Source organism: Triturus cristatus, chromosome 6 (genome assembly GCF_964204655.1).
Source record: "Triturus cristatus chromosome 6, aTriCri1.1, whole genome shotgun sequence".
Classification (NCBI taxonomy): Eukaryota; Metazoa; Chordata; class Amphibia; order Caudata; family Salamandridae; genus Triturus; species Triturus cristatus.
The window spans coordinates 723,049,105-723,065,754 of NC_140589.1; the positions used below are offsets into that span (position 1 = coordinate 723,049,105).

The 16,650-nt window shown below is 50.0% G+C and overlaps 1 protein-coding gene across 3 annotated transcripts in view; it reads right to left on the reverse strand.

Moving 5' to 3' along the window:
* The window catches only part of QRSL1 (glutaminyl-tRNA amidotransferase subunit QRSL1), a 108,461-nt gene that overhangs the window by 21,475 nt on the left and 70,336 nt on the right, over positions 1–16,650 (reverse strand). For all 3 annotated transcript variants that reach the window (XM_085611227.1, XM_085611229.1, XM_085611228.1), the window contains one exon: positions 3,025–3,142. In XM_085611227.1, the coding sequence (XP_085467353.1) occupies positions 3,025–3,142 (118 nt within the window). The remainder of the gene's footprint in view (positions 1–3,024; positions 3,143–16,650) is intronic.

Consider the following 16,650-nt stretch of genomic DNA (forward strand, 5'->3'; position numbering starts at 1 on the left):
CTATACGGACTTTTTTCAGATGGTGTTTAAATGCTGTATCTCTCCTTTGCTGCTGTCTCTTGGTAAAAAGGATTCACATTGGGTGGGAGTTATTTCAAACCACTGGCTTCTTTCAGACAATAAAAGCATTGCTTATCACAAATAAACTGGTGTTGATAATATTAAAAACACCGAATTATTGAGACTCACTTGATGTAAGAAAGTGCATCACGTTTTGTAAAGACAGAATTGCAACCCCTACGTAACAATGTTTTCCTTTCCTGCCAGCGCCATATTTGGATTATACGATTGGTTTTCAATGCTTTAACCCCTTGTGTGACCCGCCCTTTCCCCGCCCTGTGCCGGGCGTTGAATTAGCGGGCGGGGTTCATGACGAGATAGTCTCGTCATAGGCAGAGCGCAACCACGGCCCATGACGAGACCATCTCGTCATGGGCACTCAAGGGGTTAAGTATCTCCCCTGAAATTCCATTACAATTCTAGTACTACTAAAGAGCACAATGAGTACAGTTGGCATGGCTTGAGGAGGCTGTGAAGACCAGTGCCACAAAAGACCACTACTCCCAGGGATTTGGACATCCAGGCCTTAAAACCCCAGGGCTCACTGGGCTCTGCGGCAGGGCTACTGGCCCATCTCCTGCCATTTAGTTGTCTGATTGAGCAGATTAGCCAACCGACCCAACCTCGAAGGCCTACACAAGAAAAGCAGGAGCCCATTGCATCCGACAGGCCACTAGCGCCAAGACACCCTTGGATATTTGTGCGCTTTTATAAATCTTATTAACATAACATAACTTCACCCCTGTAAAACCCATGACCCCCAACACACAAACTTCCCCAGAACGCCCGAATGTGTCAGGACTGCTCGAGAGAAGTCTGACAAGCAGCAAGAAGGACCCTATGTAATTTTATTAAAATGAGGCTGTAGTCAGAGACTTTCAGCTTTTTGTATTGAGACATAGTACTGTACTAAAAGGCAATGATCCACCATACAAAGCTGACAGGACCATTGTCAACAGACTAAGGCACACTGAATTCACCCCCTCCTCCATAACATGTGACACTTAAAATAAGGTTTGTTTCTGGTATCTTTAGATTTTCGATCTTTGAGACACGTACCAGAAGCTTTTTCCCCACCTCCTCCTCGCCCCTTTACCTAAATTGAAGGTTATTCTGGTGATGTGGTTAAAAGAAAGAAAGCAGGTGAGGTGTAGGAAGTGATCTCTGTGGTAGTCCCCTGCTGACCTGCGCTTCTCTAATGTGCATTGTGGGTCACAGGACGCAGTGCTCTTTCGTCTATAGGTGGCAAGACCTGTGATCTACGACAGTAAAGGCTCCCTGGATTCAGTGTGGAGGAGAGCAGCAGACAATGCTTTATGTGTGATGTCCCCAAAACATGGCAAAACCTCTTAGCGCCGCGTCTTGGATTTTGGCAGTGCAGGAGCTGCTCTCAAGTTCTGCAAATGACCACAAGGTCAGAAAGCCTTCTTGAGGATTCACTTAAAGGGGCACATATTTGCGCTCCAATGGGGACACATTTTGGGAAGAAGGCCCTCTCAGACATATCCAGCAGGGTGGCTCAGTGAGTTGTATACCAGGAAATATGGTCATCTGGAAGTTACAAGTTCCAGCCCTGAAAAATTCGGTTATGGTCAGTAAAATAAGATATGTAAAAGTAACATATTTTATTTAAAGTGTTTAGAAATGGTAGACATGGCCAAAGAAGAGCTGTAGTGAAAAAACAATTGTTCCAAAACTTTCCCCTGCAACACTTTTACTTCTGTGTTTTTTAAATAGCAGACATTTGGCACCCAATCATCCTTATATTCTTCTAACACCAGTCATTGCAGGCTATCTTCAACAGAGCCTCATGCCCTGCATTTGCAGAACCTTCCCAAAAATTGTGGAAAAGGGCCAGCATCGCGAGCAGTATGCTGCATGAGCATAGGCTAAAGCAAGTGACAAGGCAGCCGAAAATGGCTGCCGCAAGGATCCTCTTTAGTTCTTCCGTTGGCATAATTTCAGTTCAGAGGTCACCACCCACCCCAATGCATCCACAGAACTCGTTGCATCAATGAGCTGCCCCTCAATGCCAGCCTATTTACAGGTCCCCCCTGGCCTCCATCCCACCATATGACCACTCCCAGCCACCTGAGTGTGGGGTGTCATTCCATTCCAGGGGAACCTGCCCCGGGGCTCATCATGGACACCGTGTCAACTGGTCTACTTCTTGGCCTACTTCCTGGGTTATCCAGTTCTATGGGGACCCTTCATTCTCAGACTCTGTGAATATATCCTGGGTGCGCCAAGGCCTCCATGGAGGCTTCATCTATTCTGTGGGTGCTCTTCAAGTGCAGATTTCTGGGACGTCCAGCTGTCCGTCTATCAGTCAGATTCTTGCTCTGTTCAATCTGGCAGCTAGACCATGCGCATGCCACCATTCTGTCGGGAGAGAAAACGAAATTATCTTCCCACTAGGCCCAGTGCTGCACTGCCACCTACAGGAGACTGTGGGGCATACAGGCACTTCATCTCCTTATGTTACCCATGCCTGTGACATAGTAGTGCGCATATTCCATCTGACAACCTGCTCCTCATTTTACATTCTAGCATGCCAGCTACATTTGCTGTTGGCGGAGACCGATGTTACAAGACAACCCCTGAAGACAGAAACAAGAAAAACAATTCACAAGTTTAAAAAGGAACAGGAATGGGCACTTCATTCAGTGTGCAGCACGCCACTGGACGTCACTCATGCACTGTTGTGATCCTGTACCTCTGTTACCAAACGCCAAAAATATTCACGGCTCTGGCCTGCAGAACTCTGAATTTCTTTCTCTTCCTCAAAACTGTTTTGCTCCGGAGCTTTCGGCGTAATGAGATGGCGAGCTCCACAAACAGGCTTACGCCACCCACTCCATCCAGCAGAAGACAAGGTACACGTCCCAACCTGATGCCTCGCTAGATGCGTCCATTGTTAACATGCTCATTAAATGTACAGCGCGCTGAAAAATAATCTCTTACTCTTTTAATAAGAAATAATTTCCGGACAGAATCCTTCCTCTGACAACATCGTTAAATCCTTCTCGCCTGGACGCTGCGTAGAGGGCTTCCGTGGAATAATCTATTTCACAGCGATGTCCTAAAAAACACAGGAAAGGTGCGTGAGGGGCCTTGAACCTCGTGCTAAGGAAGAAGGAACAAATTATCTAACACAAGTGCTGGCAAATTCCCACCGATATGTATACATATGTTACATACAGAAGGCACCTAGTCCTGGTGTACCCCTGGTGCAGGCCGAGACAGTATATCTGACTACAGTAAAAATGTGTCGTCTCCAGTGCATGTACCAACTCTGCCAGTTGCCCCCTGTATTGAGGACAGCGCATTAGCTCTGCCAGTTGCCCCCTGTATTGACGACAGCGCATTAGCGAAAGAGGAAGCCCCGATTTGAATCCACAGTTACAGTTTCTTTCACTGGGGGTGGACTCGCAAGCTGCGACTCCTCCGTATGGCAGAGGAACGTCTCCCCCCTGCCTGCAGAGGCAAACGAAAAATAAAATGATAACACCAGTTTTATTATAAGTTTATTTATTGTCAGGAGCGAGTCTTGGGAGGCGGAGCCATACAAAAAATGGAAGAGGAGTGGTGGGTCCCGCTGTCAGTGCGCATGTCAGTTTGGCCGGCAGTCTTAAGCCGGCCAAACCTACATTCACACTGGCATCTCTTCAATCGGCTGCTTTGCTGGGTGGAGAACAACAGCAGGCACAGGCTGCCTGTCTCCGATGGAGTGCACAACCAGCCCGCTCCGCCCAATCCCGATGCTGCTTTCATGGATATAACGGCAAAAAGAACAAACGATGGACGGAATGCTGCAACATTGTCAAACATTCAGCCCCAGTATCGAGATCTGGGCCTAAATCCATCGTTCATTTGAACACCATGCCATTCCAGTTTAGACCCAGCTATATGCAAATCAGTCTTTGCCCTGCTCCCCATGGAAACAGTCCAGCCCAAACTGCCAGGCCAGGTCCACTCTGGATTGGAAACAAGCATCCTGGGAGCATTTTCAGGGTATCGCCCCCTCATCAGCCAGGCTAGCTTGACTCTAGTAGCATCATGAGCACGGGACCAACGTCTGGGCATACCCTTTCCACTTAGAGCAACCAACACAAAAAGAACAATTAATGGACGGAATGCCTAAAATGTCGAATATTCAATCCCACTAAAGAGATCTGGGCCTAAATCCTTCTTTTTTTGCACACCATGTCATTCCTGTTTAGATCCAGCAATATGCAATTCAGTCTTGGCCCTGCTCCCCATGGGAACACTTCAGCCCGAACTGCCATGCCAGGGTCTCCCTGGACCAGAAACAAGCATCCTGGGACCGGCTTGGTTTCAGGGTATCACCCCTCATCAGCCAGGCTAGCTTGGCTCCAGTGGGATGGTGAGCACAGGATCCATGTCTGTAGATACCCTTCCGACTTAGGCCTGCAAATCCAAAAAGAACAATTGATGGACGGAATGTTGAAACAATGCCACACATTAAGCCCCAGTACAGAGATCTGGGCCTAAATCCATCATCAGCTAGGCTAGCTTGAATCCAGTTGAACAGCGGGCAAGGAACCCACGTCTGGCATACCCTTGGCCACTTAGGGCATCGTAGCAAACACAACAAGGCCACTTAGGGCAACATATCAAACACAACAAGAAGATGGACGGAGTACTGAAACCTTTCAACTACTCACCCCCGGTCAATAGATCTGGGTTTAATCCATTGTTCTTTAACTCACTATGCCACCCCAGTTTGGACCCAGCCATATACAAATCAGTCTTGACCCTGCTCCTCATAGCAACAGTCCAGCCCGAACTGCCAAGCCAGGTGATGCCTGGACCGGAAACAAGCATCCTGGGACCGGTTTCGGGGTATCACCCCTCATCAGCCAGGTTAGCATGAATCCAGTGGCACAGCAAGCGAGGGACCCACGACGGGGCATACCCTTGGCCACTTCGGGCGAACATAGCAAACACAACAAGATGATGGACGGAGCGCTGAAACTTTTCAACCACTCACACTCAGTCATGAGATCTGGGTTTAATCTATCATTCTTCTGCTCACTATGCCACCCCAGTTTGGACCCAGCCATATGCAAATCAGTCTTGACCCTGCTCCTCATGGGAACAGTCCAGCAAAATCGGTCTGACGGGGGGAGGCAAGGGGGGCTAATTTTAAATACATTTAAGAAAATGTAACTTACCTTCGCGGCCCGGTCCTGTCCCGCGTCGTCCCGCGTCCTCACCACACAGGAAGCAGGCAGCCTCCCTCTCCTCCCCTAAGCCAATCACAATGCTGCAACAGCACTGTTGTGGTTGGGTGGGATGCCGACCGCACAGGCGTCTGTGGGGAGGCCATTTTCTCCATGTAGGCTGCATGCAGCCTACATGGAGAAAAGGGCAGAGTGTGTATGACTGGTTTGGTGGGCCCTGGGGCTGACCAAGCAGTCAGCTCCCACAACAGTGGGCAAGCCACTCCTCCCCTGCCCAGGAGCAGGACCGCCTACCCAACCGCCCCCAACCAAAGCCTTCTGCTTTCTCACAGTGTGAGAAGCAGAAACATAAAATGGTATTTATAATGACATTTTAGGTTTCTGCTTCTCGCACTGCGAGAAAGCAGTGGGGCAACGCTCCTCCACCCACATGGAGGAGCTGCCCCTGCAAAGAGGATTCCACGCACAGTGTGGTTGTTCACAGGCCCAAGGCTGTGACGGCAGATCATGAATGACTGGGCTTGGTCGACAGCCGCAACAGAACATAATACAATAAAAGAGGTAGACCAAGGGAGCCCAGGCCAGCCATGAGAATTTGGGTGTGGCAAGTAATGGCACAATGGAAAGTCCAGCCTCTTTAATTCTGGCTCAGTGGCCCAGCAGGCCAACCATACTCAAGATGAAGTCACACTGATACAAATCTTTCGAGAAATAAGAACAAACCACTCTGCCACCTCAAGGAAAATTCTTTGTGAGAGAAATTATGTTTGGTTGAGGCAGGGTGAAACCCTACTCAAGCAACAACCACAGTCCTTGTCAGGGTAAAACACAAAAAGTAAGTAAATTAATCCGTGCTTTTCCCTGTGGTAGCCCGGCACAAAAGTAGTCAAGTTTAACTTAGAGGCAATGTGTAAAGTGGTTATACAGCATTTAAAAAGCAAAGGGAACGCACAACACAAGAAAAATCCCATACTTATTCAGAAAACAGAGTAGCATTTAACAAATTATTTGACACCTAAATGACAAAAATCCAATCAGTACAACCGGAGATATTCAATTTCCAACATTTAAGGTAAGTACTGTACCTAAAAGCACAAAGCACCACTCGCGGTTATCTGGCATGTAAGACCAGGTGAAAGTCACAAGTTCAGGTTAACAGGAATGGAGCACGTGCCAGATACAGGAACCATGTTAGTCCCACTGAAAATGTTACCTTCTCAAAGTCCAGCATGGAGGCTCTAGTTCACGCGGAGGAGTCAGCAAGGAGCAGGGAGAGCACTGCGGGAGGTCGTCACTGCTGTGTGAAGAGCAGGACGGGCATCATAGAGGGACGTTTCTGTGGCACAAAGATCCTGTTCGGCATCGTAGACGGTCGTTGCTGGAGTTTCGAATTGGCAGTCACTATGGGCTGTCGATGCTGCAGCACGAAGTTCAGATCCTGCGTTTCTTGCGGTTACTATAGCGCAAAGGGTTGAGTCAACCTGAGCTGCGCGTTGTGGGGCAAGATCTCGGAGCGAAAAGCCCCATTCGCAGTTGCGATAAGCCCAAAACTTCAGGATTTTTTCTTATTCTTTAGAGGAGTGCGTTCTGATGCAAGCTAAGGGCATAGGGCCTGAGGAGGAACCTCTTGGGGACTAGGGACTCACTTTTCAGAGGCCAGCAGAGCTCAGACAGGCCCAGGCAGGTCAAGTTGCAGCAGGTCAGCTGAGCAGTTACAAGGAGGCCTCTCAATCTTGTTATGTCTCTCTAGCTCTGAACAGGAGGTCAGCGTCAGCTGACCCTTGGAGACACTTCAGGTAGCCTGGGAAGAAGGGAGCAGGCCCAGTCTTCCTTTTCATACAGCAGGGCAGTCCTTCTGTAATATCCACAGGTCCAAAAGAGCAGATCTGAGGGTCCACTATTTATACTTGGTGCCAGTTTTGAAGTGGGAGAAACTTCTAGACTTCCCTCCACATCTGGTTCTGGAATTTCTTCCCTCCCTGCCCTGGTCCCAGGATGTCTGGAGTCACAAAAAGCTATTTGGAAGTTCTTAGTGTGTGTGCTGAGGCAGCTCCTTTGACATGCAAGTGTGGCAGGTGACAGCTCTGCCCCTCCCATTAGGTCAGGATAACCCATCCTGCTAACAACTAGTCCCCTTTTTTGTGATACTGTCTGAGAGGAATACACAACGGCTAACTGGAAACATGCTTCAGGGACCAAATGGTTATGACAAGAACATGCCCACTTTCTAAAAGTGGCATTTTCAGGACTGTAACTTAAAGTTCGACTTTACCATTAAAGTAGGTTTTAAATTTCAACTACTTAGACACCAAACATGACATTTCTACCTGTTCCCAAACAATAGTAATCACTTATCAAATGTAGTAACGTAACCCAATGTTGTCCCATGGGAGAGGCAGGCCTTGCGGTAGTGAAAAACGAAAGTAGGAGTTTTCACTACCAGAACATGTAAAACTTAAAAGTACAAGTCCAACTTTTTAAATGCAATGCACCATTCCCTATGGGCTGTTTAGGGCCTAACCTAGGGGTGACATATCTATTAACAAGCAAAATGTCACACCTGGTGAGAAGGGCTAGAACCTAAAATCTAAATTGGACTATTGAAATCTCTGGTGTCTGAATAGCAGCTTCTGCAAGAAATCATGAAGCTCTTCCTCTACACCAGTTCTCACAAAGACAGCTTCAGTTGACAGAAAAAGGGATCACTTTGGACACATTAGAGAGCTGGCTTACTACTTTGCAAGTCACACGTTTTTCAAATTATTTATAATTACTTCTCTGACGTAATTAAATAAGGTAATTATATCTCACTCCCCTGGGAGTTATAAAAACTTGAGAGCTCTGAAATTACGAGGCAAGGCAACAAACCGGTAGGCACTGCAGGGCGCAGGTGTTCTCGCCATTGGCATTGTGCCCCTGCATGACTGATGCATTCTCACTGCGTCTTCTCACACTCGGCAGATAGAGATCCCTGAAGTGTCGAATGCTGCTGAGGAGAGAGGACTCCAGTCGGCTCCACTCGCTAGGGTGGTCCTCATTCTCTGCCATTGGCAGCCCGCTATCTGTTGTGTGGCTAGCGAGAAGGTTCAGTGGGTCAACAGTGCCCAGGGTTAAACTTCGACTAGTGCGCCGGTGTTGTGATAATATATTTGGATAAACCAGGAAGCGAAGGTTGTAGTGGGCAGAACCATCACTAGCACCGCCCTTGCTTTGACACGCCACTTTACAACATAAAAATAGAAACAGGAAATATTCCCATCTCCTGACTCAGCTTTGACGTTTGCGGGCATTACATCTTTACGTAGTTCAGGGCGGAAGTCGTTGGGAAAGAAGCTGCGTGGACTGGAGGGCGGATATCAACCGACAGTGACAACGGCCATCTCAGTAGGAATATTTACTTCTCGTCTGTAGGAATTCCGTAGAAAGTAACAATATAAAAGATTTAACTCCAGAGGTAAACTGTACATTATAATTGGTTCCTATTTCAAAATACTGCGATAATGTAGTGGGTGGCTGAAGTAAAATTAATTTAAGTTGGTTTACTCACCTTGTGATTTCTATATCAATTTAAAACATACTTTTCTTTTTAGCTGCTAGGTCTATGTTTGACAGTTTGGACTTTATTACTGAGATTACAGATATACAGTTCAAAAATAGCTGACCAAGTGGAGCAAAATCAGAGGAGGTGTTTATAGAAAATGTCTGCTTGACCGGTAGTCATGGAGATCTTGTAAACCATATAAAAGGCATACACCGTAGTACAGGTGCGGCAGTAAAAAGAGATTACACACAGGGATCTCTGTGCAAAATATGCGAGACCTATTGCATTCCCGGCTGCTTCAAAAGAGAAAGCGGGCATGGCGTGCTGAACGTAAGTAAAGCACGTCATGCCTGCAGCAAGAGAAACTCAATAAAGAAAATAGTGCTTACACACTTAACAGCACGTATCTAGTACCGACCGAAGTAAAGGAGCCAGTCGCCATGGGAGGTTACAGATGAAGACCAAGCAGTAGTAAGGAGGGACTAACAAGTCTCTTTAGGAATTAGAAGCCAGCACTTAGGAAGGACACTGACAAGCCAATGACAATCATGGACGGAGAGTGGGCGGAGCTTCTCCTCCATACTCCACTCAAGCAGTCTTGCTGACCAGCGCATGCGCGAGACTCAGGCTCGATCTAAAAAGGGGGGTTCTAGGCTTTGGAAAAGGTTTATTTTGCCAAGTCCAATTGGCAGTTTAAACGGGTTGCAATGGGATGGCTGAGGCATGAATTAAGGGGCTACTTAAGTGGATTGCTGTAGGCTTACTAGTAGCATTGAAATTACTAGCCCTAGGTACATTGTATACCACTTAACTAGGGACTTATAAGTAAATTATATATGCCAATTGGGTTGTAAACCAATTCTACCACATTTAAAGGCGAGAGTACAGGCACTTTAGCACTGGTTTATAGTGGTAAAGTGCACAGAGCCCTAAAAGTCAACAAACAGGTCCAGAAAACATGAGGGGGGAAGGCAAAAGGTTTGGGGTGATCCTGCAGAGAGGGTCAAGTCCAACACGTTGGGCCTGATTTAAATCTTGGCAGATGGGTTATTCTGTCACAACGGTGATGGATATCCCGTTGGCTGAATAAACCCCATTATATCCTATGGGATTTATATTTCGGTGGATGGGATATCCAAAGTTGTGACGGAGTAACCCATTCGCCAAGATCTAAATCAGGCACTTTGTCTCAAAAAATGAGGTGATGACAGACAGGAGATATTAATTGGCAGAACATGCACCAATGGGGATGCTACATGGTTTTTGAAACCTCAATCAATCAATCAATCATTCGCATTTATAAAGCGCGCTACTCACCCATAAAGGGTCTCAAGGCGCTGGGGAGGGAGGGGAGGGTCAGTGCTCGAAGAGCCAGGTCTTGAGCTGCCTTCTGAAGGAGAGGTGTTCAGGTATGGCGCGAAGGTGGCTGGGCAGAGAGTTCCAGGTCTTCGCTGCCAGGAAAGAGAAGGATCTTCCTCCGGCGGTGGCTTTGCGGATGCGGGGTACGGCTGCCAGGGCCTGTCCGGCGGATCGTAGAGTGCGCGGAGGAGTGTAGAAGGAGACGCGGTTGTTGATGAGTTTGGGTCCGAGGTTGTGAAGGGCTTTGTGTGCGTGGGTGAGGAGTCGGAAGGTGATCCTCTTGTTGACGGGGAGCCAATGGAGTTTTTTCAGGTGTCCTGAGATGTGGTGGTGGCGAGGGATGTCCAGGATGAGTCTTGCGGCAGCGTTCTGGATCCGTTGGAGTTTCCTCAGCAGCTTGGTGGTGATGCCCGCGTACAAGGTGTTCCCGTAGTCCAAGCGACTGGTGACGAGGGCGTGGGTGACGGTCTTTCTGGTGTCGGTGGGGATCCAGCGGAAGATCTTGCGGAGCATGCGGAGGGTGTTGAAGCATGCTGAGGTCACCGAGTTCACCTGTCTGGTCATGGTGAGGGATGAGTCCAGGATGAAGCCAAGGTTGCGTGCGTGGTCGGTGGGTTGGGGAGTGCTGCCTAGGGCGGGGGGCCACCAGGAGTCGTCCCATGCGGTGGGGGTGGGGCCGAGGATGAGGACCTCCGTCTTGTCGGCGTTCAGTTTCAGGCGGCTGTCTGTCATCCAGTTCGCCACTTCCTTCATTCCTCCATGAAGTCTGGTCCTAGCTGAGGTGGGGTTGTTTGTGAGTGATAAGATGAGCTGGGTGTCGTCGGCGTATGATATAAGGTCCAGTCCGTGTTTGCGTGCGATGTTCGCCAGGGGGGTCATGTAGATGTTGAAGAGAGTGGGGCTGAGGGAGGATCCTTGAGGTACGCCGCAGATGATCTCCGTGGCTGTGGATCTGAAGGGGGGCAGGCGGACTCTCTGAGTCCTTCCGGAGAGGAAGGAGATGATTCATTCGAGGGCCTTGCCTCTGATGCCGGCGTTGCTGAGGCGTCGTATCAGGGTGCGGTGGCAGACCGTGTCGAAGGCTGCGGAGAGGTCCAGGAGTATGAGGGCCACGGTCTCACCCTTGTCGGTCAGGGCTCTGATGTCGTCCGTGGCTGCGATGAGGGCGGTTTCGGTGCTGTGGTTGGTCCTGAAACCGAACTGTGTGGGGTCGAGGGAGTCGTTGGTTTCCAGGGTGTTGGAGAGTTGAGTGTTGACAATTTTCTCAATCACTTTGGCGGGGAACGGCAGGAGAGAGATGGGCCGGAAGTTTTTGAGTTCGGTGGGGTCTGCTGTGGGTTTCTTTAAGAGGGCGTTGAGCTCTGCGTGTTTCCAGCTCTCCGGGAAGGTGGCGGTGGTGAGGGAGGCGTTGATGACATCTCGGAGGTGCGGTGCGATGATGTCGTCGGCTTTGTTGTAGATGTGGTGCGGGCAGGGGTCCGATGGGGATCTGGAGTGGATCGAGTTCATGACGCGGGTGGTCTCCTCGGTGGTGGTTGGGCTCCAGGTGAGGATGGTGGTGATGTCGGTAGCGGGTTCCGGGGGGGGGGGGGGGGGGCGTTCGTGTCGGTGGTCGGGAAGCTGTTGTATATGTCGGTGATCTTGTGGTGGAAGAAGGTCGCGAGGGAGTCGCAGAGGTCCTGTGATGGGGGGATGGAGTTGTTTTCTGCGTCCGGGTTGGAGAGCTCTTTGACGATGCCAAATAGTTCCTTGCTGTTGTGGGCGTTGTCGTCAAGTCTGTTTCGGTAGGCTGTTTTTCGTGCGGCGCGGAGGTGTTGGTGGTGTTTGCGGGTGGCGTCCTTGAGAGCTGACATGTTCTCTTCGGTCTGGTTGAGGCGCCACGTCTTCTCGCGGGCGCGGCATTCTTTCTTCGAGTCCTTGAGGTCGGGGGTGAACCAGGAGTTTTTCTTGTGGTTGTTGGTGCTGGCTTGAGTTTTCAGGGGGGCCAGGAGGTCGGCGCAGTCAGAGATCCAGTTGGTGAGGTTGTTGGCGGCTTCGTTTGGGTCGGTGGTGCTGGTGGGTCGGTTCTGGGAGAGGGTTGATGCGAGCTGATCCGTGGTGATACGAGTCCAGTGTCTTCTTGGTGGTTGCTGGGTGTGGTGGTGCACAGTGGTCTTCTTGAAGATGAAGTGGACGCAGCTGTGGTCCGACCAGGTGAGTTCGGTGGTGTGGCTGAAGGTGATGTGTTTGCTGGAGGAGAAGATGGGGTCGAGCGTGTGTCCGGCGTAGTGGGTGGGTGTGTTGACTAGCTGATTCAGTCCCAGGTTGGTGAGGTTGTCCAGTAAGGCGGTGGTGTTGTTGTCGGTGAGGTTCTCCAGGTGAAAGTTGAGCTCTCCTAGGAGGATGTAGTCGGTGGACGAGAGTGCGTGAGGGTTGACTAAGTCTGCGATGTCTTCGCTGAACTTGGTGCGGGGTCCTGGTGGTCTGTACATGAGGGTGCCTCTGAGGGTGGTCTTGGGGGTCGCTGTGGATCGTGAAGTGGAGATGTTCGGCGTCGGGGAGTGAGTTGTCGGTGTTGGTTGAGATGCGGATGGAGTTTTTGTGTGCGATGGCGATGCCTCCTCCGATGCGGTTGGTGCGGTCTTTCCGGATGATTTTGTAGCCGTCGGGGATGGCTATGGCGATGTCGGGTGCCGAGGAGGGATTCATCCAGGTCTCGGTGAGGAAGGCGATGTCCGGGTTCGTAGAGTTGATGAGGTTCCACAGTTCGATGGCGTGCCTGTGGATGGATCGGGTGTTGACCAGGATGCAGTGGAGATTGCTTCCGGGGGAGTTGTTCTTGACGGGAGCGGTGTTGGTCCGTGGGCAGGTGAAGTGACAGTTGTTGCAGGTGAAGGGTCCGTGGGTCCGTTTAGGGTGGGTGCGGTAGCAGCCCGGAGTGCGGCCGGGGTTGAGGTTGACTATGGTGGCGGAGTCGTAGGTCAGGCGCGGGGGCCAGGGGTTCGGGCGCTGAGCGCGGGACAGGCGCGGACGGGCTTGCCTTAGGCGCGCCTTTGGCGCGCCAGCGGCGCGCCCGCTGCGCGGCCTCGCAGCGGCCGCCATTTAAGGGGTAGCCGGGGAGGCGGGGTCAGCTGGGAGGCGGGAGGAGGGCGGGTAGGGGAAAAAGCGGCAAAAAAGCGGCGGCGGGAAAAAGGCTCCGAAGGCGAGGAGGCCTAGAAAAATGAAAAGGCGCAGAAAAACAGGAAAAACGAGGGGGAGACGGCGGGAGGGCAAGGGGGACGGCGCTCAGGAGATGCAGGCACTCGGGGATACAGAAGGAAACCAGGGGAGCGCGATCACACAACACAGGCACTTGGGGATACAGAAGGAAACCAGGGGAGCGCGATCACACAGCACGGGCACTCGGGGATACAGAAGGAAAAAAAGGGGAGCGCGAACGCAGACAAGCGGCCACACAGGCACTCGGGGCACAGGCAGCGATGCAGGCAAAAGGAGAAGGCAGAACAGGGGATCTGGTGGCGCTGTGAGGACAGGGGAGCGACCTACCCTGGGGTCAAGGGTCGCTACCACTGCCTCGCAGCGGCCGCCATTTAAGGGGTAGCTGGGGAGGCGGGGTCAGCTGGGAGGCGGGAGGAGGGCGGGTAGGGGAAAAAAGCGGCAAAAAAGCGGCGGCGGGAAAAAGGCTCCGAAGGCGAGGAGGCCTAGAAAAATGAAAAGGCGCAGAAAAACAGGAAAAACGAGGAGAAGACGGCGGGAGGGCAAGGGGGACGGCACTCAGGAGATGCAGGCACTTGGGGATACAGAAGGAAACCAGGGGAGCGCGATCACACAACACAGGCACTCGGGGATACAGAAGGAAACCAGGGGAGCGCGATCACACAGCACAGGCACTCGGGGATACAGAAGGAAAAAAAGGGGAGCGCGAACGCAGACAAGCGGCAACACAGGCACTCGGGGCACAGGCAGCGATGCAGGCAAAAGGAGAAGGCAGAACAGGGGATCTGGTGGCGCTGTGAGGACAGGGGAGCGACCTACCCTGGGGTCAGGGGTCGCTACCACTGCCTCGCAGCGGCCGCCATTTAAGGGGTAGCCGGGGAGGCGGGGTCAGCTGGGAGGCGGGAGGAGGGCGGGTAGGGGAAAAAAGCGGCGGCGGGAAAAAGGCTCCGAAGGCAAGGAGGCCTAGAAAAATGAAAAGGCGCAGAAAAACAGGAAAAACGAGGGGGAGACGGCGGGAGGGCAAGGGGGACGGCACTCAGGAGATGCAGGCACTCGGGGATACAGAAGGAAACCAGGGGAACGCGATCACACAACACAGGCACTCGGGGATACAGAAGGAAACCAGGGGAGCGCGATCACACAGCACAGGCACTCGGGGATACAGAAGGAAAAAAAGGGGAGCGCGAACGCAGACAAGCGGCAACACAGGCACTCGGGGCACAGGCAGCGATGCAGGCAAAAGGAGAAGGCAGAACAGGGGATCTGGTGGCGCTGTGAGGACAGGGGAGCGACCTACCCTGGGGTCAAGGGTGGCTCTACTGTAGCGTGGAGCTTACTCTGATCTGTAACAATAGATGATAAGGAATCTTCTATCCTAATTGGATATTCTAAGGGCACAAACTGTCACTTGTCAAGATGTATAGTAGTATTTTGAGATTTGTGGGAAGCTCCAGGAATCCTTAGACGCTATAATTATTTGGGCTGGCGACTTTTGTCTTATTCTTGACACAACTTTGGATCACTCTGGTGAAGCTAGAGTTCTGCATTTTATGCAACTATTTTTCCAATTGGAAGAAACATATCATGTAAAGCATGGAGATTTAAGGGAATGCTTCTTTCATTCTTCCCCCTCAAACTGAGATTGTCTGATATGGACAGCAGCTGGAAAACAGGTTCAGATCTACAGCAGGCTTCCTTTCAAGGACACAGTCAGATTATTTACCACTGAATGGCACTCTGAAGACTCTGTGTACTTATTCTATTTGGGACAGCAGCGTTTAAAGCAGAAGTCTTGACCAATGTTGTGCCTGATTTACAAATGTCACGTCTACAAAGACGAAAATTTACATTCCTCAGCTTACTCCTGCAATTTGCCAAACATTTCAGTGTGTCCTGGAATTCCAAAGAATACTTGGAGCACTTCTGGGAAGCTGTGAATGTTGCAAATGTCCTAGAACATTATCACGTGCAAACATAGTTGCATATGAAAACTAGGAAGTCAACATTTCTGGGTATGCCCAAGTGCATTTGAAAATCTTTCTTTGTTATTAGGAAAATTGTTCACTTGGAAATACATTACTGCAAGAGATATTACTCTAAATGTAGAGAACCTGCCTACAAACATACTAGTTAAATAGACAGAAAGGACTGTGACTGTTTACCTTTATGCTTCTATGACAACAAAAATGCTCTCCATGAACATTAATTGAAATAAGTATATTCCTTGTTTCCAATGAAATCACCCACTATTCAAGAAGATAATCATAGAGAATGGAATAGTTGCTGTTGCTCTCTGTTTTCTACCTAACTAGCACAGAGACGACGCTACCGGTAGCAACCGAAGAAATCCACAAAATTTTAGATCAAGGTGGGTTTGCGGCAATGATAATGTTGGACCTCAGCACGGCCTTCAACACTGCGTCACACACTACCCTCATCCGGAGGTTGATGGAAGCTGGAATATCAGGGGACGCCAGCAAGTGGCTTGAATCCTTCATGGAAAAAAGGAGTTTCCAGGTGTACGAAGGTCCATTCTTTTCAACCGCCCATCTTTAACAATGCAGAATGCCACAGGGCTCATCTATAAGCCCTAAACCTTTTAATATGCAAGTACGCCCCCTAGCGGAAACCGTATGGTCAAATGGACTGGCCCAAGTGTCATATGCTGATGACACTCAAATCATCATGGCCCTCACGCCCGATGTTAACCGAACCTCCACCCAACTCAATTTATGCCTCAAGGAGATTATACACTGGATATCTGCAAGCAGTCTGAAACTCAATGGCGATAAAACAGAGGTTCTTCTGATAAGAAACCATATGGCAAGATGGAGGGAACTGGTTTGGCCAGAACAACTTGGAGAATTACTTAACTCTGCGCAAGCTGTAAAAAGTCTAGGATTCTTGATGGAGTCCAAACTACATGATAAAAAGACTCCAAGAAGTCTATAACACAGCAGCCAGAGTCCTTCACAAAATACCTAAGCATCAATCTGCCAGACCAGCCTTAGTAGCCCTTCACTGGCAATGTAACGCAAAGGTAGTGATGGTTTAGAACAGTCGCACATCACATTCTATAGTCCGTATAATTTTTGTTGTTTTTCACTACATTATATGTTTCAAATGTGGCGCCCTTCGAGGTGACATGAACATCCCACTACCAAGGATGTAAGATTAAACATGATTTCCTAAGAAACCTGTTATTACAATACGTTTCAAAAATAGTTGTCCCTCGGCACTCCAACAGTTAGTGTATTGTAGTTTTTTTTTTAAAAGAAGGTGAGTAAG